Source organism: Girardinichthys multiradiatus, chromosome 9 (assembly GCF_021462225.1).
Source record: "Girardinichthys multiradiatus isolate DD_20200921_A chromosome 9, DD_fGirMul_XY1, whole genome shotgun sequence".
In the NCBI taxonomy this organism is placed as follows: Eukaryota; Metazoa; Chordata; class Actinopteri; order Cyprinodontiformes; family Goodeidae; genus Girardinichthys; species Girardinichthys multiradiatus.
The window spans coordinates 48,048,818-48,072,096 of record NC_061802.1 but is presented as its reverse complement, the minus strand read 5'-3'; the positions used below and the strand labels follow the sequence as shown (position 1 = coordinate 48,072,096).

Sequence of the window (23,279 nt, the reverse complement as noted above, 5' to 3'; positions counted from 1 at the left end):
GTCCAACCCCTGTATGTTCAGATCAGAACCAGAGCACATAACAATGGATGTGACCTGGTGTGATGCTCTGTTTGATGGTAGAGCCAGTGATAATCTAGAATGACGTATCAAACAAGAACGACCTTGCAGAGAAACACTGATGGAAGCACAGCACACGATTGTTTTTTTTTTGCTGCAGAGATTATGTAGTTACCTTGTGTTTAGCAGAGGTCATTTGCAGCTACCAAGAAGCCTTACCTCTCTGCCTCATCTTTGCTGCTCTGTTTTTCACAAAGCTCCTGGTCAAGGGAGGAGGAGGTGCTTCCTTCTCGACTGACCCCACTGTTACGTCCTGGGCTGTTGTCCACAGAACCTCTCCTTTCTCCTCCAGCTGCAGAACGAGGGTTGATGGCATCTGTGTGCTGCTTCAGGGTCTGAAGCTTGGCTAATGGGATGATGTCACATCCTTGAGGCCTGTGCCACACTGTTCGCTGGGTGGATGCATTGTAGTAGTAGAAGCGTGAGGTGTTGGGGTCAAACAGTTCCCACCACTGGTTTTCATCAGTCCGCTTGATGCAAACTCCTTGTGGGGGGTCCCACACACACTCACCTGTCAGTAAGTTGGCGTACATGCGCTCCCTTGTGCGGGGTTCAATGATCTCCACCCACTCCAACCTGCAGAAAGAGAGTTCACAAAGAAGCCTTAGCATATCAGCAGTACTCAGATAAACTAAAAGTGTCACTCCCTTCTGCAACAAAATTTGATGTGTTTTGTAATTTATGTTGAGTCAACACACACAACACTTCTTTTTATTAGTTTTGGTGTCGTTTTTATGCTTAAATAAATTATATTTCAGAGGTTTACCAAAAATTTGATTCCAAATTTGAGGACATATTGTTAACATATTATACTATGATTTGATCGAGGTTTCAAGCTTTAGTGTTTTGATAAGTCAAACCTTCATTTTTTTTGTGATATGTACCACCTTTATCAACCTTGTCCCACTAACAATTATACTGATATTTACCCATCGTGACAAATCTCACCAGTGTTCCCTTTACTAGGACACCAAGAGTATATAACTTGACATTGTGGTTGCAGAAATAAACACATTTTATTGTGGGTAAAAAAATCTTTGAGAAGAGAACTCAAAGAATTTGAGTTCTCTACTCAATGATAAGAGTTTGTTATTCATGACAAACTTGTATGAAGGATGTTACTTGAAAATTAAACAGGTTGGCCTGTCTGTGAAGTGTGTTATTACTAAACCACTGGGTAGTGTTACAAGGAACAAATGCGGTGTTCAGTTATTATTTATTAGTTCAACAGTGTGATGAGGTAATGACTTACATTGATCTCTGTTCATAAATTGTACACAGTTGAGGTTTCCAAAAATATTCAATGAATGATACATTATTTTTACAACATGGCTCAATGTTTGTTATGATCGGTTTCTTACAAGCAGACTGAATGGTTAATTCCTAACTCAGCTAGTGGGGTGAAGTTGGCATTGCTGGTATCAACAAATCAACATCTACTAACACACACAATTTTACTACTGATTAACCTGTGAACATAATTTCTTGCACCCCTTTTTGCTGACTAGAATAATAACATTTCAAGTCACCAAAATGTGTGGAACCTGCAGGAAAATTAGGACTTTCCTGTCTCATCTGTTTTACTTTTAGTTGCTTCCACTTGATAGCATTAGAGAGACCTTTTCTTTCAGCAGGCAATGGTGCTTTGCAATGTATTGCCCCCTGATGCACAACCAGTTTGAGACCATTCAAGAAATAGCTGGAAAAAACACAGAGACAAATCAGATGGAATACTGCCTCCAAATACAAGCTAAATCTTGGTTCCTAATGGTAGGATTATTTAAGATCTAAAGACAAGAACTGATTCCTATTGGACACCCAAGGTTTACTGCTGTGACTCAATGTTCAATTCACTAAGTTAGGTCTTGACGTGCATCTGAATGCCATGACTTAAGCTGTATTGACAGTATAGCTGCAGGCCCCAGGGGTGCATTGGCCAGAGTCCTGAAAGATGATCAAATACCTGCTAAACAAGTCCAAGGTTTTGGGGTTCATCTGAATACTTGCTGTTATGCTTTCCACTAAACAAGTACATAGCAGCAAAAAAAAAAAAAAAACACGAAAATTATTCCATGTTTACATGGCAACTTCTTCACCATTTGGTTTTTCAGCCAGGAGCCAATCACAACACACAGCTAATGCTGAAGTGTTTTAGAGGACTACTCTGTGCTCTAAAACACTCTAAGACATGCAAAGCTAAATCAAGAAAGTATGTTTCATGTGATTCAGTAACAATGAGTAAAATGGTAATTCATTTAGGATTTTTGGATTAATGCAATAAAGGGACAAAGTCAATGCTTAGTGCTTTATTTGTGAGACTTTAATCCATCTCTCATATTCACTACATAGTAGTTTAAAAATTATCTCAACTGACTCATGATCAGCTGATCCTCCAAAAAACTGATGAGGCAGACTGATACATCATATGTTTGACTACCTTTCTAGCTTTCGACCACTTTTAATTTAATTCAGTTTTGTTTATTTACACCTAGTAGACACACTTTCTTATTTAATGCTTCTCTTTATTTTCATGACTATTTACACTGTATGTAGATTCTCACAGAAGGTATCAAAACTTTGAATTAATACATATGGAATTATGTGGCAACCAGAAAAAGTGTGAAATAACTCTAAATATCTTTTACATTTTAGATCCTTCAAGCCACAATGTGCTTTGATGACTGCTTTGCTCTCTTGGCATTCTCTCGCAGAGCTTCACATGGTAGTTACCTGACATGGTTTTTCCAAGGTCTTGAAAGACCTTCCCAGAGGTGCACTAAGAGAAGGTTAAATGTTAATATTTCATCCAACCATAGGGTGACTACTTTAAGGAATCTAAAATATGAAACATATTTTAAGTTCTTTTACAATTTTTTGCTTGCTACATAATTTCATGTGCTCATTCACAGTTTTGATGCCTTCAGTTAGAACGTACAATGTAAATAGTCATGAAAATGATAAAAACTATTAAATAAAAAACTGTGTGTAAAACATTAGACGTGTAGTTTGTATTGCGCCAGTTCACAACAAATATCCCTCAAGGCATTTTAAAAAGAAAAGTCTATTTATCAAATCCATTGCTTCTCCTAGAATTTCAGTCTTGGATGGGGATGGGATAGGGGTGTATAAGTCATAGTTTTCATGTTTTATCAGAATTTCTTACAGCAATGAATCAAAATACAACCCAAATTCCATATACTGTAAATAGATGACAGATAGATGAATAAAGCTAGACAGATAGAGATGAACAGGACAGAGGATGCAGATGATACAGAGGGAAACAAAAAAATGGAAAGATAAACATTTAGATATATACATTGATACATACAGGAATGTTTTTTAATAAATGTTAAATAAATTATATTATGTCTATAATATGATTTTGGGACCCACAGCCATGGATTACAACATGAAGGTCCGGTACAAACTTTTCTGGAACTTTCAAAATAAATGGCATTAACCCACTTCTAGCACAGCCAGGAAAAGGGGGCAAGCGGAGAGACACGCGTGCTAATGTCTCTTTGCAGGCAAACAGACATAACTCTTCAAACTGGATCAAAGAGTGTCATAAGATCACGCGGTCATATGCACTAAGTTAAGTACGATTGAATTGCTGTTTGTGTATCCGGTATTCATTCATGAAAAGGGGTAATTAAGGTACAAGCGTGGCTTGACTTTCTCTCTAAGGTCTACAGAGGCAAACTTTGATTCCAGAGAGTTTCCCAGCAGAAACCCTGTCTCTACGACGCCGAGTGAAGTAGTTTCCCGGTCTGAAGGAAGGACAACGGGACCGCATCACCATGGTTACGGCAGTAACATGCAGTTTGGCCGGCCGACAGAACGAGCTGCCCACCCAACAGCTACGGAGGTTAGCTGAAGCTAACTCTTTTGTTCAAAGCAGATGGTTTCTTTGAACTTTGTCGCCGCACAACTTTTCCTCAGCACGGTTCACATAAGAGGTTAGGTTATGGGCAGAGAGCGATAGAAGTATTTTAGAATGAAATAATCTAAACATTTTTCGTTTTATGAAGTTTGGTTTTGTTTGTGTTGAAACTCAGCTATCTTGGTGCTAGCAGGCTATCTGCTCAGCACCATGTGCTCAGTTTTGTGTTCTGTGCTTTAAAGTTAAGACAAACTTTACTTGAAGGGTGATTTTAAACACAGAAGGTTGGCCATAACGCGCCGTCTGCGCTTATGCATTTTAACCCTTTTTTTTTTGTGGTATTAAAAGTGTGTGTGTTTGATTCTGGTGCGAAGCTATAAGCTTATTTTGTTAGCTTTAACTGCTAACAGGTAAGAACACATGCTTGCCTACTAAGATCATTTACCCAAAAAGGTTGCTAGTTTTCAATCCAATAAAATAACATTTCCCTAAACATTGTTTTGCTAAACTTGATTACTAAGTAAACACCATTAAGCCCCAATTCTCCAGAAAGATTTGGCTCTTTTCCAAAATATTTCCTTAATAATATTTCTTTAAATATTATTTTAGTAAATAAAGGCAGCTAATGAAACACCGTTGAGAATTGGTCATCCAGAAGGTTGGTTTTATTCAGAAAATCACTCTTTAAAATATTATTTTATTAAAACAATATTTTATCTGATCCTTACGATGGCCGGGGGTTGCAAAACACTTCAGAAAACAAATTTATATTTCAGAAAACAATTTAACAAGATGCGAAGCAAATTTAAATTTCAGAAAACAAATGTACATTTCAGAAAACAATTTAACAAGATGTGAAACAATTTTACATTTCAGAAAACAAATTTACATTTCAGAAAACAAATTTACATTTCAGAAAACACTTTTACATTTCAGAAAACAAATTTACATTTCAGAAAACACTTTTACATTTCAGAAAACAAATTAACATTTCAGAAAATCAACCAGAAAGGGAATATACCAACGCTGAGGCTGACCCGGAAGTCAGCCTCAGGGGCTGCATCCTTCGAAGGCCATATTTGTAGGCCAATTACGTTACAGCGCGGCGACGAAGTTTGTCCCAATTCATGAATCATTCCGAGACACCCTCAAATGCGGCCGACAAATGTGTCCTTCTTTTGCCCGATTTGAAGGATGGGTCGTGAGTATCCTTCGCGGCCCATCATTTCCCATCATTCATTGCGGGTCAAAGCGGATTGGTCAAGCAGGGGAAGCCTTGGTGGACCATAGCAGCAAAAGCTGTGAGTAAATTGTGGAAAATTACACTTTCTGTGACACAAATTAACTTCTACAATGTTTTTAGTGCGGGAATATAACTATGTAGACGTGAAATATCTGCTTGATTTATCTATACATCGCTTAATTTCAACGTGCTCCGACGTGTTCGGAGTTTTCCGTTCCCGGCGTAGTAAATGGCTCGCCACGACGGCCCTACCGGCGGTGAGGCGAGCTAAACTTGGAGATATCTGACCGGACTCTGAACAAAACTTAATATTTCTTATGTAGCACCTTATTTTGGTGCCATTCTTTGAAAAACAGTCTGTCCATTCTCTGTGCCCTCTTCTCCTCTGCTTCTCTCTGTGCCCTCATGTCCTCCCTGATCAAATCCATCATTTCTGTCCCTCTTTCTTTTCTGACCCCTTCCTGCTGCCTCACTGTCTTCCTTCTCCGTCTGGTTGCCCACCGCTCCGCTTGGCCCTCGAGTGTCCTTAGGGATGGAGGCAATCAGGACAGGAGGTGCTGTGGAAGACCTTGAAACTGGACAGAAACCGACTGCAAAGAATGTTGTTATTGTACCTCCAAGCCACGGTGGCTGAGTTTTTAACTCCAGTAAAAAGGTGGTGGTTCTCACCCGAGCTTAATAAACTGGCCAGTCTGCTCCTTTGTACCTAAAAAAATATATGAAAATACCAAAAAAAAAAAAAACATCTTGCCTAATATCAGAGCAAAAATAAAGCCTTTTTTAATTTTACATTTGTCCTAATTTGAAGAAAATATTAAAATATTTGTATGCAAATTTCTAAAACAAGCTCTTTCAAACGTGTATTCCTTGTCGGGTTTACCTGGAATCAGAAATTATAATGCTAACTGAATTATAAATAAACTTTTAAAACATATAGCACATTTCTTCATTAAAAAATAATATTGAAAAGCTTATTTATTCGCAATCACATTCTCCAGCGATACAGTTGGATTACATAAAACTGTCCATTTATTCTGGTTAACCTTAATATCACCTGAAATGTTAAATAGATTCTCAGTAACAATTAAAATAATAACATAAACTGTTAGAAATTACTTGTGTTAAACGTTCACTGTGATGACTGCCAGTGGAAGCTCAGTGCTGGGAGTCCGGTCAGATATCTCCAAGTTTAGCTCGCCTCACCGCCGGTAGGGCTGGCGAGGCGAGCCAGTTACTACGCCGGGAACAGAAAACTCGTTTGAAATTAAGCGATGTCTAGATAAATCAAGCAGATATTTCACGTATACATAGTTATATTCCCGCACTAAAAACATTGTAGAAGTTAATTTGTGTCACAGAAAGTGTAATTTTCCACAATTTACTCACAGCTTTTGCTGCTATGGTCCGCCATGGCTCCCCTGCTTGACCAATCCGCTTCGACCCGCAATGAATGACGGGAAATGATGGGCCGCGAAGGATACTCACGACCCATCCTTCAAATCGTGCAAAAGAAGGACACATTTGTCGGCCGCATTTGAGGGAGTCTCGGAATGATTCATGAATTGGGACAGCCTTCGTCGCCGCGCTGTAACGTAATCGGCCTACAAATACGGCCTTCGAAGGATGCAGCCCCTGAGGCTGACTTCTGGGTCAGCCTTGGCGTTGGTACATTCCCTTTCCGGTTGATTTTCTGAAATGTAAATTTGTTTTCTGAAATGTAATTTGTTTTCTGAAATGTAAAAGTGTTTTCTGAAATGAAAATTAGTTTTCTAAAATGTAAATTTGTTTTCTGAAATGTAGATTTGTTTTCTGAAATGTAAATTTGTTTCGCATCTTGTTAAATTGTTTTCTGAAATGTAAATTTGTTTTCTGAAATGTAAATTTGTTTCGCATCTTGTTAAATTGTTTTCTGAAATGTAAATTTGTTTTCTGAAATGTAAGTGTTTTCTGAAATGTAAATGTGTTTTCTGAAATGTAATTTGTTTTCTCAAATGTAAATTAGTTTTCTAAAATGTAAATTTGTTTTCTGAAATGTAGATTTGTTTTCTCAAATGTAAATTTGTTTCGCAGCTTGTTAAATTGTTTTCTGAAATGTAAATTTGTTTTCTGAAATGTAAATTTGTTTTGCATCTTGTTAAATTGTTTTCTGAAATGTAAATTTGTTTTCTGAAATGTAAATTTGTTTCGGTACTTGTAAAAGTGTTTTGCCCCCCCCCGGCCACCGTAGATCTTGCATTGTGAATGGTTGTCTAAAGGTGTACCAATTATTTCCTAAGTTAGTTCCAAGACTAACTTAACTTCATTTCCAGATTGTTCAAGATAATCCTTGGTTCTCAAACATAAACATTGCATGGTAATGTTGCATCACTCTTTTGGTCATGATTTTCAATCATCTTTAATCAACTTGTTTATATTGTACATAGCCCATTAGTCTTCCCTATTCTTTAATTCTGCTTGGTAGTTTAGTTGGATTGTTTTAGCATGGTGAAGAGTTTGTTGATTGAAATATGTTTGACTTTGAGTTGACTTATTTTTGTTAATAAATTCTTGTGTTTTAAGAAATTGTATGAATTCATTCCATGTGTGTGCAGAGTTTTGCTGTCAGAGCTCCTCTCATCCCTTTTGATTTTGTCCTAATACCAATGCCTTATTGGGCTGGTATTCACAGGACAACCCTTAACACACCGAAATATTATTTAATAAAATATTAATATTATATAATATATTCATAATCATAGTCACAACAATGATGTTTATGTTCTTGTTTTTTTTTTCTCAAGCATAGCCAGAGATGTGCTTTATGTGGGATTCCAGTTACCCGACTCTGTTGCGCACTTAAATTATTGTAATTTAATCTGAGTATGCCATTTTGGTAACTTTTACTCATAAAAAATGTAAATAATACAATGATTTGCTAATTCTATTCAACCTGCAATTGAAGCTACTACAAAAACACAATATGTAATATTCAAACTGATAAAAGATTGTTTTTTTGCAAATATTCATTCATTTTGATTTTAATGCTTGCAACACGTTCCAAAAGAGTCATATTTATCACTATGTTACATCACCTTTCCTTTTAACAGCACACAGAAGCATTTGGGAACTGAGGATACTAATTGTTGAAGCTTTGTAGATGAAATTATTTTCCATTCTTGCTTGATGAACAACTTACTACTTACTGTCCTACTTTGTGCTTCATAATGTGCCACACATTTTCAATGGGAGACAGGTTTGAACTGCAGGCAGGCCAGTCTAGTACCTAAGTATGTACTCTTACTACGAAGTCATGCTGTTGTAAGACGTTTAGAATGTGGATTGGCATTATGTTGCCAAAATAAGCAGGGACGTCCTTGAAAATGATTGCTTGGATGGCAGCAGATGTTGCTCCAAAACCTGTTCAGCATTAATGGTGCCTTTATAGATGTGCAAGTTATCCATGACATGGAGACTAACACACCCCCATACCATCACAGATGCTGGCTTTAGAACACGCTGATAACAATTCGGATAGTCCTTTTCCTCTTTGGCATGATGTCCATAATTTCCAAAAACAGTTTGAAATGTGACTGTGACAGTTTTCACAGTTTTCCGCTTTGCATCAGTCCATCTGAGATGAGCATGGAACCAAACAAGCCGGTGGCGTTTCTGGGTGTTGTTGATATTGACATGGTGAGGTGGTGTTTCGCAGGACCAACATGCAACAGGAGCGTAGGAGCCACACGGTGAGTGGAAAACGTTTTAATAACAGAACTGGGAGCATGGGCAGAATGACTGACGAGCAGCAGGTAAACAAACAGGAGGATCCAGTGGTAGGCAATGAAAACCAGAGGGTTTAAATAAAGTGATAGAGTGGAGAAACGACCAATAAACATGAAGAGCTAATAAGGTGAATGTGGAGCAGCTGGTGGAAGGGAGAATGCGACTGGAGGGAGGCTAATAAACATAGGTAAGTGGGAACACAGAGAAGTTCAGGAAAGTAACAAACAGAAAGACAAGAATGAACCAAGAACATAATCTACCATGAATTAACTGAACAGCAACCACAGAACATAAACAGAGAAGTGTAGAAAATCATACAAGTGTCTCTGATTCCTGTGTCCTGAACAACCACTCAGTTGCAAGAGATCTCTGGATTTCAAGTACAAACTGGCAGCTTTCTGGGAGATTCCCCATACTACCTGCAATCGAGACTTGCTCACCCCACCGTGCGATCGTCATCTGGATTTACAGTATTACTGGCCATCTGCAGTCAGTCAACCAGCTTACCTTTGGAGAACTCCAGTCCTCCTAGTTGGCCTTAATGTTCACAGACCTGACTCATTTTCCCCCCGGTGGTTCTCTTCCCTGATCCAAGTAAGCCCATTGAATTCATTATTTCTCAGCAATATTAATCGTCTCATCACTAACCAAACTCTTCCCAATACTCTAGTTTCCAGTTCTCCAGGTTCGTGCTTGAGACTTCAGTAATCCTTTTCACCATCTTTTCAATAAACTTTCTAAACCTTTATCTCCTGGGTGTGTTCTGCATGTGGGCCAAGGCTTTCGCAAACACAATGACAGCAAGAAGGAAAATTAAAAACCTTAACACCTAACACAGGTTATTCATGACACAATATATGGCATGCGCTTTACATGGTAGAGTTTTAACTTTCACTTGTAGCAACAAACCGTGTTAACTGAAAATGGTTTTCTTAAGTGTCTACACTCACTGGCTACTTTATAATGTACACCTTGCTAGTATCGGGTTGGACCCCCTTTTGCTTTCAGAACTGCCTTAATCCTTCATGGCATAGATTCAACAAGGTAACTGGAAACATTCCTCACAGAGTTTGGTCCATACTGACATGATAGCACCACACAGACGCTGCAGATTTGTCGGCTGCACATCCATGATGCGAATCTCCCATTCCACCACATCCCAAAGGTGCTTTATTGGATTGAGATCTGGTGACTGTGGAGGCCATTTGAGTCCAGTGACCTCATTGCCATGTTCAAGAAACCAGTCTGAGATGATTTGTGCTTTATGACATGGCACGTTATCCTGTTGGAAGTAACCATCAGAAGATGGGTACACTGTGGTATACAGAGATGGACATGGTCAGCAACAATACTCAGGTAGGCTGTGGCGTTGACACGATGCTCGATTGGTACTAAGGTTCCGAACAAATTCTGACCCTACCATCCGAATGTCCCAGCAGAAATCAAGACTCTTCGACCTGGCAACGTTTCTCCAGTCTTTCCAGTGAGCCTGTGCGAATTGTAGCCTCAGTTTCCTGTTCTTAGCTGACAGGAGTGGCACCCGGTGTGGTCTTCTGCTGCTGTAGCCCATCCGCCTCAAGGTTCGACGTGTTGTGCGTTCAGAGATGCTCTTCTGCATGCCTTGGATGTAATGAGTGGTTATTTGAGTTACTGTTGCCTTTCTATCAGCTTGAACCAGTCTGGCCATTCTCCTCTGACCTCTGGCATCAACAAAGCATTTGCACCCACAGAACTGCCGCTCACTGGATAGTTTCCCTTTTTCAGAACATTCTCTGTAAACCCTAGAGATGGTAGTGCGTGAAAATCCCAGTAGATCAGCAGTTTCTGAAATTCTCAGACCAGCACGTCAGGCACCAACAACCATGCCACGTTCAAAGTCAATTAAATGACATGTCTTCCCCATTCTGATGCTCTGTTTGAATTGCAGCAAATTGTCTTGACCATGTCTACATGCCTAAATACATTGAGTTGGTGCCATGTGATTGGCTGATTAGAAATTTGAGTTAATGAGCAGTTGGACAGGTGTACCTAATAAAGTGGCTGGTGAGTTTATGTGGTAATATCTGTTACAGAATGATATTGATTTTTTTGCTCCTGTCCCAGCTTTTTTGGAACATGTTGCAAGCATCAAATTAAAAATGAACGAATATTTGCAAAATAAAAAACAATAAACTTTATCAGTTTATTTAATATCTTGTCTTTGTAGAGGTCCTGTTGGTGGGTGGAAGCACCTCTCTTTGGATAATGGTAGGGCAACACGCTGCAATGATAGTGAGAGATACAAAGTAATTCATCCATTTTCTAAACCCTCTTATCCTTGCTGTGCTCACATGGGTAAGGGTGGGGGTTGAGGAGGCTTTGGTGAATATCTCCAGCAGCCAGTGGGTGACAGACAAGGTACACCCTGAACGGTTTACCAGTCCACCACAGTCAAGCATGGGCAAAAGACTGAAAGTCAGTTACATACATTCCATTGTGCTCCTAGTTATCAAACAAAGCATTCAATTTCAGTTTATTATTCAAACTAGTAAAAAAAGAAGAGTTCTGTCTAAGGAAACCCAGTCGATTTTAGGGAGTCACTGACCAGCATTCACTACTGGATGAGCATGTAGTGACAGGGGACAGTCACTTACATTATGTTGTTGACATTGCAGCAATCCCTTATACCAAGCATGCATGCAGTGACAGTTTAAAGAAAAACTTCCCTTTAACAGGCATATAACCATGCAATCAAAATCAGTGTGAGCAACCAGCTGCCAACAAACTGGGAGTAGCTCAATTGGCTTCATCTAGGAGAGAAACACGGCTAAGCAAATAAGCTCTGAGCCAGTTTGAAGCCTATAGGAAGAATGAGAGCCCATACAGTTGTTGCAGTAAAAGCTCAGTCAAGAGCTTAGGAAAAACCTAAGTCCACTCTTTATCAAAAAGGAAAATCTTTAGCCGTGTCTACCTTAGGGACTGAAACTGAGTGCTGTTTCCATTGGAACAACCCACATTCTACTTTTAGAACCTCTAGGAACCACCAGTAAACTTGCAGTCTAAAAGAAGTGCTCTTTTAGGGAGGGAAAGTTAAAACAGGAGAAATATGATCTCTCTTATGAATTTTTACCAGATATCTTGCTGTAGCATTTTGAATAAGCTAGAGGCTTTTAAGTGCATTCCTTGGACTTTTATAATAGCAAAAAATACTCCTGCCTTGAAGTAACACATACATAAACTAGTTTTTCAGCATCACTCCCCGTAAAGGTGAGTACACCCATAAGTGAAAAAGTCCAAATTGAATAGAATAGAAATTTCCTTTACTGTCCCTGTCATAATATGGGTTGTGACAGACTAGGGCTGGGCGATAAATCGATTTTATCGATTAATTTGAATTTGCAATTAATGAAGATTTAATTTTTGGGAAATCTGAATTTTTTTCTGCCGCGCCAGTGAACTCCTCGGGCCTCTGTAGCTTAGTGACGTCGATAGACCTGTCTCTCACAGAAACACCGAAAATGGCATCTAGTAAGGAAGACCTTATTCCCAAAAAAGGCACAACTTCATCAATTATATGGAACTGGTTCGGTTTCGCGACCACGGACTTGGAGCAACACACAGCACGTTGTAAAATCTGTTTAAAGCCTGTTGCTACTAAAGGTGGAAGCACTACGAATTTATTTCAACACTTGAAACAGAAGCACTCAGTGGAGTGGGAGAAATGCTGCTCTCTACAAAAAGCTCAGGACAGCAACAGACCAGAAATCCCTGCCAAGAGACAACCCACCTTAGGGGAATCATTTTCATACAGTGTTCCGTACAAAAAGACTGGGGCCCGATGGAAAGCGATCACGGATGCTGTCGCGTGGTTTATTGCCAGAGATACTGTGCCTATTTGTACAGTGGAAAAGTCTGGCTTCATTCACCTGCTGAAAAATGTAGACGCAAGGTGTGTACTACCTAGCTGGAAATATTTTGCTGAAGTTGCCTTGCCCCACCTGTACAAATGCACACGTGAAAGGATTGCAACAGAGCTGGCGGCGGTAAGTTTTTACTCTGCCATAACAGACTTGTGGAGCCATATATGAGTTTGACTGCGCATTTTGTCGACGATGACTGGGCTCTACGAAGTGTCTGCCTACAAACAGCTTACTTTCCCGATGATCACAAAAGTCAGGTCAATGCCGAGGGGTTAAAAGGACTCCTGGAACCTTTCCGAAGACTGACTCATCTGTATGACAACAGACAGCGGCACCAACATTATTAAAGCTCTGAAAGACATCGGGTGGCGAAACCTCCAGTGCTTTGGACATAAACTACATAATGCCATACGTAAGAATCGAATCTATATATATTTCGCAAATCTTATTTTGTATTTTATATACATGTCATAAAGGACTAGACCAGATTGAACAAAAACACAAACACAAACATCCGACCAAGGTGGGTGGGGGTGCCTCGGAAGGAAGGCCCCCCCGGAGGCCGTCCCCGGCAGATACAGAGTTCGGGAGGCCGGCGACATAGGAGCAGGCGATCAGGAGGCTGGCAACGTAGGAGCAGGCGATCAGGAGGCTGGCAACGTAGGAGCAGGCGATCAGGAGGCTGGAGATGTAGGAGCAGGCGATCAGTAGGCCGGCGACGTAGTAGCAGGTGATTAGGAGGCCGGCGACAAAGGAGCCGGCGATCTGACGGCCGGTAGAGGGACCAGGAGAACCCACGGTGGAGCTCAGAGGCACGGTGCGGAAACCGCTGGAACCTAGGAAAGCGGTGCAGAGACCGCTGGGACCTTCGGCGAGGCCGTGGAGATCTGTGGCGGAGCCGCTGAGGTACAGCAGGCGGAGGAGGTGCATCCTCGCAACCCTCAGGGACAGGAAGTGGAGACAGCTCGTCCACAAACTCCTACGGAATGGGAACCAGGGATGGAGGCAGTTTGTCCTCGGAGCCCTCCAGGACAGGACCGGGAACAGGAGCAGGAAGAGGGAGCAGCCAGTCCACGAGCCCCTCACGGACAGGAACAGAGTGTGAGGGCGGCTCGGCTTGGGACCCCTCCGGAACAGGACCAGGAACAGGATCAGGGTGTGGAGGCGGTTCATTCATGAACCCCTCCGGAACAGGACCAGGAACAGCATCAGGGTGTGGAGGCGGTTCATTCATGAACCCCTCTGGAACAGGACCAGGAACAGCATCAGGGTGTGGAGGCGGTTCATTCATGAACCCTTCTGGAACAGGACCAGGAACAGGATCAGGGTGTGGAGGCGGTTCATTCATGAACCCCTCCGGAGTAAGGTGCAGCGACGATGGCTTCTCAGGAGCGAAGCCATGAGCCGGAAAGTCGCCTCGAGCTTCAGTAGAGAGGCGAGCGGATGAGGGAGCAGGAGGCCTCCTCATAGAAGCGGCGATTTCACCCTGGGCCCTTTGACGTTTGGCCTCGTTGGTGTGGTGGATCTGAGGATCTTGAAAAAAAATGTCCTTCCACGACTCCAGCCAGTCTTGAAGGCTGCCAGCTATTTCCAACCTCCTCCATGGTGAGCTGGGAGAGGTCACAAGGTCAGAAAACAAATTTAGCAGAACCTCACCCCTTTTGAATTCCCTCTCCATTCTCCCTGCTTGGTCCCATTGGCTGATTCCTTCTGTCATAATATGGGTTTGTGACGGACCAATATGCAGTGAAGAACTCCTGAAGCTCGAGGTTTGCAGGTAAGACGAGTCTTTAATGTTCGTGGTAGGAACAGACAGGGTAGCAAACACGCACAAGCAACTAGCGGGGAACAACGGAAACAAACGGGCTTAAATACAAAACTGTACAGCGGGGCTTGGTGTGCAGGGAGACAGAAAACAAAGGACTAGACCAGATAATTGAACAAAAACACAAACTCAAAAACTCAAAACACAAGCCAGTATGACAGTCCCACAGCAGGGAAATTCAGGTGTACAGATTTACACCCGATATACACATCACTAAAAAACTATTTTTTTAAAAGTTATAAGACTATTAACTATAAAAATCAGAAATGAAAACAGGAATCAAAATTAGAATAGACTGTAAACAAAGGCAGAGTCTACATTACAGAAGAGAAATACTGTGCGGTTACCAAAATGGCATATGCAGATCAAATTAAAATAAATTAAGTGTGCAACATAGTTGGGTAACTGGAACTCTATGCCTGAGAAAAGAACAACAGACTATTCACAGAAAATAAAGTGCAACTATCAGCATAGATGTAAACACTTGTTGAGCTTGTTGGGAACAGTGATGGTTATAAAGTCTAACAGTTGCTGCGAGGAAACTCTGTGCACCTAGGGTGCAGCAGTCTGTCACTGGAGGATCTTTCAAGTCCAGTAACAACTTTATTCATGGCATGGGAGACCTTGGCCAGCAGTGATGGTAAATTTGCTACTGTCCATCTCCTACAACCTGCACTGTGTTCAGAGGGTATCCTAGGACAGAGCTGGCTCCTCACTGCTACAGATAGGCTGCTGCTCAAACTAAGTACACCACAGAAGATGGCTGCAGTAGTCCATGACCACCTCCTTAGTTTTCCCCTCATTGATCAAGAGGAGATTACGCTGGCACTAGTCCACAAAGTCCTGTGTCCACTCGTTCTCACCTGTGATGAGGTCGACTATGGCATAGTCATCTGTGAACTTCTGAAAATGGAGGTCACATCAGCTGATGGATAAGTCTGTAGAGTGTGAACAGGAACGCTGCAAGCACTGCTCCCCATGGAGAACGTTGCAAGCACTGTTCCGCATGGGGAACAGTGCTTGCAGCGTTCTCCACGGTGTTTCCCACAGTGTAATCCAATATCTACTCTTGAGCGCTCCAATTTGTCCCCCAAAACTCTAGATTTGATGGTATTAAAAGCATTGGACAAATCAAAGAACATGATCCTCACACTGCTTCCAGGCTTTCCCAGGGGCATGGGCGCGCCGCAACCGTAGGGACATTTTTCACTTTCCCCACAGCACGCCTAGTCTGTTTCCTCTGTATTGCGCTCACTGTATTTGCCCCCTCTCACCTGTTCCTCTCTCCCCTCCCTCTCCTGTTGAAACGTGACAACAGCTGCTGATTGGCCTCCTGCCTTAAGTCCCACCTGTCTTGTGTTTGTTTTATATTCAGTTCATGCTGAGGAAACACCGGCATATATCAAAACAGACATCACTTAAGATTCAAGGGTCTTTAATGTCATTATGTCACCATAATGACATTTTGCTGAGACACAGGTTTAAAAAATCCATATGTAGTGCACACATAAATTAAAAACACTCACAAAATTTAAAAACACTTATACACTTATTATAGCATACTTAGAGATGTTGAAAATGTAAAAACAAGAGAACATACGTACATGGAATATGCCATGTAGTATTTAGTAGTTAATAGTTAATGCTAGTAGTTAATGTGGTTAATAGTTAAAGCTAACATGTTGTTTCTCTGGACGTGCTAACATACGTTTGCCAGAAAAAGCAGTCTCTCGGTCATGTCAGATTCTTGACACTGTCAAGCTTTTAACTGTCATTTTGTCACTTAAGTATAATTAAGATGCAGAAAAGAAAAAGGCAAGAAAATATTGACAAAAGAAGTCAAAAGATATCCTATAATTGATATTACTGTAAAAAGTCATAAGCCTATAAGGTTAAAAAATTTTAAATATTTTTTGGATTAAACTTCTTTGCGTAAAAGCCATAAAGTATTTATATCCTTTTGATTACAGTCACATTATGTGAGAGGTCAACTGAGGTTGAGAATGTTCTGATTCAGCTGATTTACCCAGCTTAAGTCTCCTACAGCCTCAGAGTTTTGTTTGTGACATGAAATTGTTTTCAGGCTCTTCCACATTCCACTTACGTTCTGTTTCAGCTGGTTTTCCATCTTCCTCCAATTGCTGTTTTTCCATTCCTGATCTTTTTCCTCAGTTCCTTCTGCACAGCTCTGAGCTCTCCTTGTTTCCTGGTCTAAAGGCTTTCTTCCTCTGCTTGAGAAGAGCCTTTATTTCACGGTTGATCCAGGGCTTGTTATTGGAGAAACACCATACCTTCATGAGGGACAGTGTTGTCTTTACATAGAAGTGATGCTGTCAATGCCCTCTTCATAAGAAGCACAGAGCTCTTCCCACACAGTGGAGATGAAACAGTCCCTCAGAGCTTCTTCGTTCTACTCAGACCATCTCATTACTGTCCGGTTCACAGCTGGTTTTCTGTGTACAAGGGGTTTATACGCAGGCTGGAGGTGAACCAGATTATTATCTGAGCCCCCCAGGGGAGGGAAGACTGATGAGCCTTAACCCTGCTTCCTGTTAGCATACAATAAGTCCAGTGATTTACTGTATTTCCTCTAATGTTGCAGGTAACATACTGGGTGACAGTGGGGAGAGTGGAGGTAACAGAGACATGATTAAAATCCCCAGATATTAGTAATGCCCATATTGTGCCCAAAGTGTCATTACTCTGTGTGGCCACCGTTATCTTCCACCACTGTCTTATCTCTCTTGGGAATGGAGTTCACTGGAGCTTTACAGGTTGCCACTGGAATTCTCTTCCACTCCTCCATGACAACTTCAAGCAGCTGGTGGATCTTAGAGACCTTGTGTTCCTCCACATATGAGGATGCCTCACAGATGCTCAATAGGGTTTAGTTCTGGAGACATGCTTGGTCAATCCAGGACCCTTTTCTTTAGCAAAGCCGTAGTCATTTAGGAGGTGTGTTGGAGTTGTTATCATGTTGGCATTTGGCCCTGTGGCGCAGTATCTGAAGGGAGTGAATCATGCTTTGCTACAGTATGTCACAGGATATGTTGGCATTCATGGTTCACTAGACTGTGTCAAAGTGTCATGTCTTCAGTGTTGTTCTATGAGAAAATATAACAAAATATTTACAAAACTCTGAGGGATGTACTCACTATTGTTAAAAACTGTATGTCATTACTGTGGAAATGCTCACACACTTGATTAGCAACTATTATTATTTTGACAATAAAGTTTTATAAGGAAATAATATTTCTTGTATATCAACTTTCCCCTTAAGGGGTCACCACAGTGAGTCATCTGTCTCCATCTAACCCGATCTTTTGCATCGTCTATGATGCGTTCCTGTTATGGGTACCAAACCTGCCCACCACTTCTTTATCACCTCTGTTTCCTGCTCCAACATGTCCCTTGAGATTTGCACCAATCACCACTCACTCACCTCTGGGGATATTCTGCATCCCTTAACCTAACTCGTTCCAGAATTTCTCCTTCTCCTATAACATAACGCCCTACTCCTGATGCATAACCACTAACAACACTGAACATCACGCCTTCAGTTAGCTTCTGGCACAAGTTTCACCTCCAGAACATTCCTAACAAACTCCTTCTTCAAGGTACCTCGTACACGATTTCTCTTCCCATCCATGGTGTGGATGGGATGTGACACCTTTTTATAAGCTTTATAAGTCTCTTCAACACACAGTATGTCCACCTTCCTCCTGCATCATGGCAGACAACTCTCCAGCTTTTCCTGTGATGGAAAGTTCCTATTCTCAGTCCTCTTCCCTCTCTGCCTACACACACATCTTCCTCCTCTTCTTCTTTGCTGACCTATAAGCAAGGAAGATTAGATATATGTCTGTAATTATTGTCATCTTGTCAGAGTGAAGGTTTCTTAAGTAAAGGTTTAATCATAGCTACCTTAAAAACTACTGATCTGTTTACTAAGGACAGATTAATCCTATCTAAAATGGGGGCGGTAATCAAAGGGAACACTTCCTTAACTAATTTGGTTGGGATTGGGTCTCACACAAAGGTTGAAGATGTAGTTTGAGCTAATATTTTTGATAATTCAGAAAGCTGAGTTTGGTTAGGAATGTCTAAACATAGATCCGGGTCTACCAAGATGGCAGCCTTGGAGCTTCGCTCTCTCTTTCTTTGTGTATTTTGTGTGTTTTTATGTTTTTCGAGCCACAGTACTGTGGTCTAGGGCCGCAATTCTGTTGGCTCATACAGCAGAGAGGAACTTCTAAACATCAGAATGTCCTCTCTCAGGATTTTTTCACCATCATTCATCCATTCGAGCTTCACCAAATTCCTGGCGAGCGGAGCTGCGGCACTCTGCGGGATACTCTGCCGAAACCGTCGAAGAGGAAAGCGTGCTGGGGCGCTGGTAAAGCTCCGCCAAAAAGGACTTCGAACACCACTGCCTTCAATCCATCTGGCAAATGTCCGCTCTCTAAGCAACAAGATGGACGAGCTGCTTCTCTTCACCGGTAAAAACACGGACCTCCGTGGATCAGCGGTTCTCTGCTTCACCGAGACATGGCTGAGTGAAAACATTCTGGACTGTGCATTGCTGTTGCCGGACTTCCAGCTGCTCAGAGCGGATCGCAGCGTGGAGCTATCGGGGAAGAGGCAAGGAGGCGGAATCTTCTTTTATATAAACAAAGGTTGATGCAGAGACATAAAAGTGCTGGGGAAACATGCAGTCCTGATCTGGAGACATTTTCCATAAACTGTAAATCGTTTTATTTACCGAGACAGTTTTCCTCGTTTATAATAATCGGCTCATATTGTCCACCGCATGGCTGCACTTCTGCCGCTGAAGAACATCTCGCTGAGCTGATTACAGACGTGGAGAAAAAATACCCTGACTCTTTCATCATAATACTGGGAGATCTTAACAGAGCACACCTCTCCAATGAACTCCCCAAATACAGACAGCATATTAAGTGTCCCACCAGAGACAAAAACACACTGGACCATTGTTACACAACTTTAAAGGACTCATATCATGCTGTTACCAGGGCTGCTCTGGGTTTTTCAGATCATTGTCTAATCCACCTCATCCCAACCTACAGACAGAAACTAAGAGCTTCCAAACCTGTGATACACACTGCTAAGAAGTGGACTGAGGAATCAAAGCAGACGCTACAGGCCTGCTTTGAATGCACAGACTGGACTGTTTTTGAAACTTCAGCCACTAACTTAAAAACTTCAGCCACAGACTTAAATCAACTAACTGATGTGGTAACATCATACATCAGTTTCTGTGAGGACGTGTGTGCAGACCAAGACATTCTGCACCTTTGGGAACAACAAGCCATGGTTTACTCCACACCTCATCTGCGCAGGGACAAGGAAGAAGCTCACAGCAATGGAGATTGGGCGCGGTACAGGCAGGCCAGGAACAAACTAACAAAGGAGATCAAACCAGCCAAGAGAAGTTACAGTGAAAAGCTTAAGAACAGCCTTTCTACTGGTGACGCTTCGGCTGTATGGACTGGTCTGAGAAACCTGAATGCCTATAGGAGCCCCCCCTCCCTTCCTGAACAGAATCCTCGCCTGGCTAATCGTCTGAATGGCTTCTACTGCAGACATGACAAGAAGCCATTCACACCTCAAACCATCTCCTCCACATCCCATTCAGGAACAAATTCCTCCCATAAAGTAACCAACCCCCTACCTTCAGATCCCTCTGCCTGCACTAAAGATCTCTGAGGAAGATGTAAACAGGCTCAACACATGAAAACAGAGAAAGCTGGAGTATGGGGTAAGAACGCTGTCAAAAACAATGTGTATGTAAAGACGGAAATGTGTGCATATTAGTCAATAGTTGTGCATAAGTAAAATCCAAAAGAGGTATTGTATATTTTCTCTATAAGAATACAAAATAAAATGTTACAGATTCAAGAAATTTCAAACACAAAGTTCATGTTTACAGTTGTGGTTTATTCTTTATGAATACAATATGCTATAACAGTTTGTGAATACGATTTCTTTTCTATGAGAATACGAATTTACATCAGCGACTTGGTGTCACGTGATCTCAGGCTCAGAATATAGTGGGTGAAGTTATACAATGATGTACAGTAGGTGGCAGTATGCACCCCGGAATTTGTTGCGAACCGCCAGCAGAAGAAAAGAAGAAGAAGCAGCAGCACTAGCGCCAAAAGAACGGAACAATAAACTACGGTACAAAGCTAGGTAATGTTAAAAAGTTTATATATGTCTTAATGTCGTTAATATATGCTCTTGATCTGTCATCTTGGCGCTAGTGCTGCTGCTTCTTCTTCTTCTTCTTCTCTTCTTTTGCTGGCGGTTTGCAACAAATTCAGAGGTGCATACTGCCACCTACTGTACATCATTGTATAACTCCACCCACTATATTCTGAGCCTGAGATCACGTGACACCAAGTCGCTGATGTAAATTCGTATTCTCAAAGAAAATAAATCGTATTCACAAACTGTTATAGCATATTGTATTCATAAAGAATAAACCACAACTGTAAACTTGAACTTTGTGTTTGTAATTTCTTGAAGCGGTAACATTTTATTTTGTATTCTTATAGAGAAAATATACAATATTTTACTTATGCACAACTATTGACTAATATGCACACATTTCTGTCTTTACATACACATTGTTTTTGACAGCGTTCTTACCCCATAGCTGGAGGACCTGATAACATCTCCCCATCATGCCTGAAAGCCTGTGCACATCAACTTGCCCTGGTCTTCACCTGGATCTTCAACAACCCACTGGAGACGTGTGAGGTCCTCTCCTGCTTCAAACAATCCACCCTCATCCCAGTGCCCAAGAAACCCACCATCCTAGGATTAAATGACTACAGGCCTGTAGCCCTGACGTCTGTGGTCATGAAATCCTTTGAACGGCTGGTGTTGAAGCACAGGCCCCTTGCAGTTTGCTTACCGAGCAAACAGGTCGGCAGATGATGCTGTCAACTTAGGTCTACACTTCATCCTGCAACACCTCGACCGTCCAGGGACATACGCCAGCATCCTGTTTGTTGACTTCAGCTCGGCCTTCAACACCATCATACCAGACATCCTCCACTAGAAGCTCACCCAGCTCAACGTTCCGGCCTCCACTTGTCAGTGGATCAACAGCTTCCTGACGGACAGACAGCAGCAGGTGAGACTGGGGAGCATCTGCATTATTTACTGTTATTTCAGCTTTTAACCTTGTTCTCTCTATTCTCTTCCTAGAAGCTACACCTGGCCTGGCTCTGTGTCTACCTGTGACACCTTTCTGGAGAGGGGAATCGTCCGAGCTTCTGCTGGCAACAACTTAATGCTCACCCTCTACCAATGATCCACATAGCCCTGTCTTTTAGTGTTTGACCCTTTCTCTCTCCTAGACATGGCGATTGACTGAGCTTAACTGTAATAAACTCTATGTGCTCTCTTTCAGACTCTAACCTTGAAAACTGGCTCAGAGTTTATCTGTTCTTTCTTTCTTGGTGAAACGACTAAAGGAGCTACAACCAGTAACATTTACTTTTCCTTCCCATAGAAAGTACTCCTGGATCAGTGCTTCTGTGTTCTTTTTGTGTCTCTGCTCTGTTCTCTCAAACCCCAAGTCGGTCGTGGCAGATGGCCGCTCATACTGAGCCTGGTTCAGCTGGAAGTTTCTTCCTGTTAAAAGGGAGTTTTTCCTCTCCGCTGTCGCTACATGCATGCTCAGTATGAGGGATTGCTGCAAAGTCAACGCCAGTGACTGTCCACTGTCTTTACATGCTCATCCGGGAGGAGGGAATGCTGCAAGTCACTGACTGGATGCAATCTGCTGGGTTTCCTTAGATAGAAAAACTTTTTATCCAATTTGAATAAAAAGCTAACTCCGACTGCACTGTTCAATGGTTAGGATTAATTGGAATGTATGTACCTGACTGTTGTGAAGTGCCTTGAGACAACATGTGTTGTGAATTGGCGCTATATAAATAAACTGAATTTAATTGAATCTTCTCCCGCAGCAGATCAACAAGTACTGGTGCCCCCCAGGGGTGTGTTCTATCCCCACTCCTCTTCTCCCTCTATACAAATGACTGCAACTCCTGAAGTTTGCAGACGACACCACTGTCATTGGTCTGATCCAGGGCGGTGATGAGTCTGCATACAGACAGGAGGTGGATCGGCTGATACGCTGGTGTTGTCAGAACTACCTGGAACTCAACCCACTCAAGACTGTCGAAATGGTGGACACCACCACCATACACCCCCTCACCATCCTGAACAACACCATGTCAGCTGTGGACCACTTCAGGTTCCTACGAACCACCATCTCTGAGGACCTGAGATGGTCCTCACACATAGGCAATCTTCGGAAGAAGGCCCAGCAGAGACTGTACTTCCTGAGACAACTCAAGAAGTTCAACCTTTCACAGGAGCTGCTGGTCATCTACACTGCCATCATTCAGTCTGTTCTGTCTTCATCCATCTTAGTGTGGTTTGGTTCATCCACCAAACAGGACAGGTCCAGACTGCAACAAATAATCAGGACTGCAGAGAGAATAATCAGGGCTGACCTTCCCTCCATCCAGGACTTATACAGGTCAAGGG

The 23,279-nt window shown here is 41.9% G+C and overlaps 1 protein-coding gene across 4 annotated transcripts in view; it reads right to left on the bottom strand.

Annotated features, from left to right (window-relative positions):
* arhgap39 (Rho GTPase activating protein 39) overlaps positions 1-23,279 on the bottom strand; it is a 120,927-nt gene that overhangs the window by 66,554 nt on the left and 31,094 nt on the right. For 3 of the 4 annotated variants that reach the window (XR_007039656.1, XM_047374907.1, XM_047374906.1), the window contains exon 2: positions 238-654. The exons of the other annotated variant lie outside the window; for it this stretch is intronic. Coding sequence is in view for 2 of the 3 variants with exons in the window: in XM_047374907.1 (XP_047230863.1) it covers positions 238-654 (417 nt within the window). In the remaining variant the exon portion in view is untranslated. The remainder of the gene's footprint in view (positions 1-237; positions 655-23,279) is intronic. 4 annotated transcript variants of the gene reach the window in all.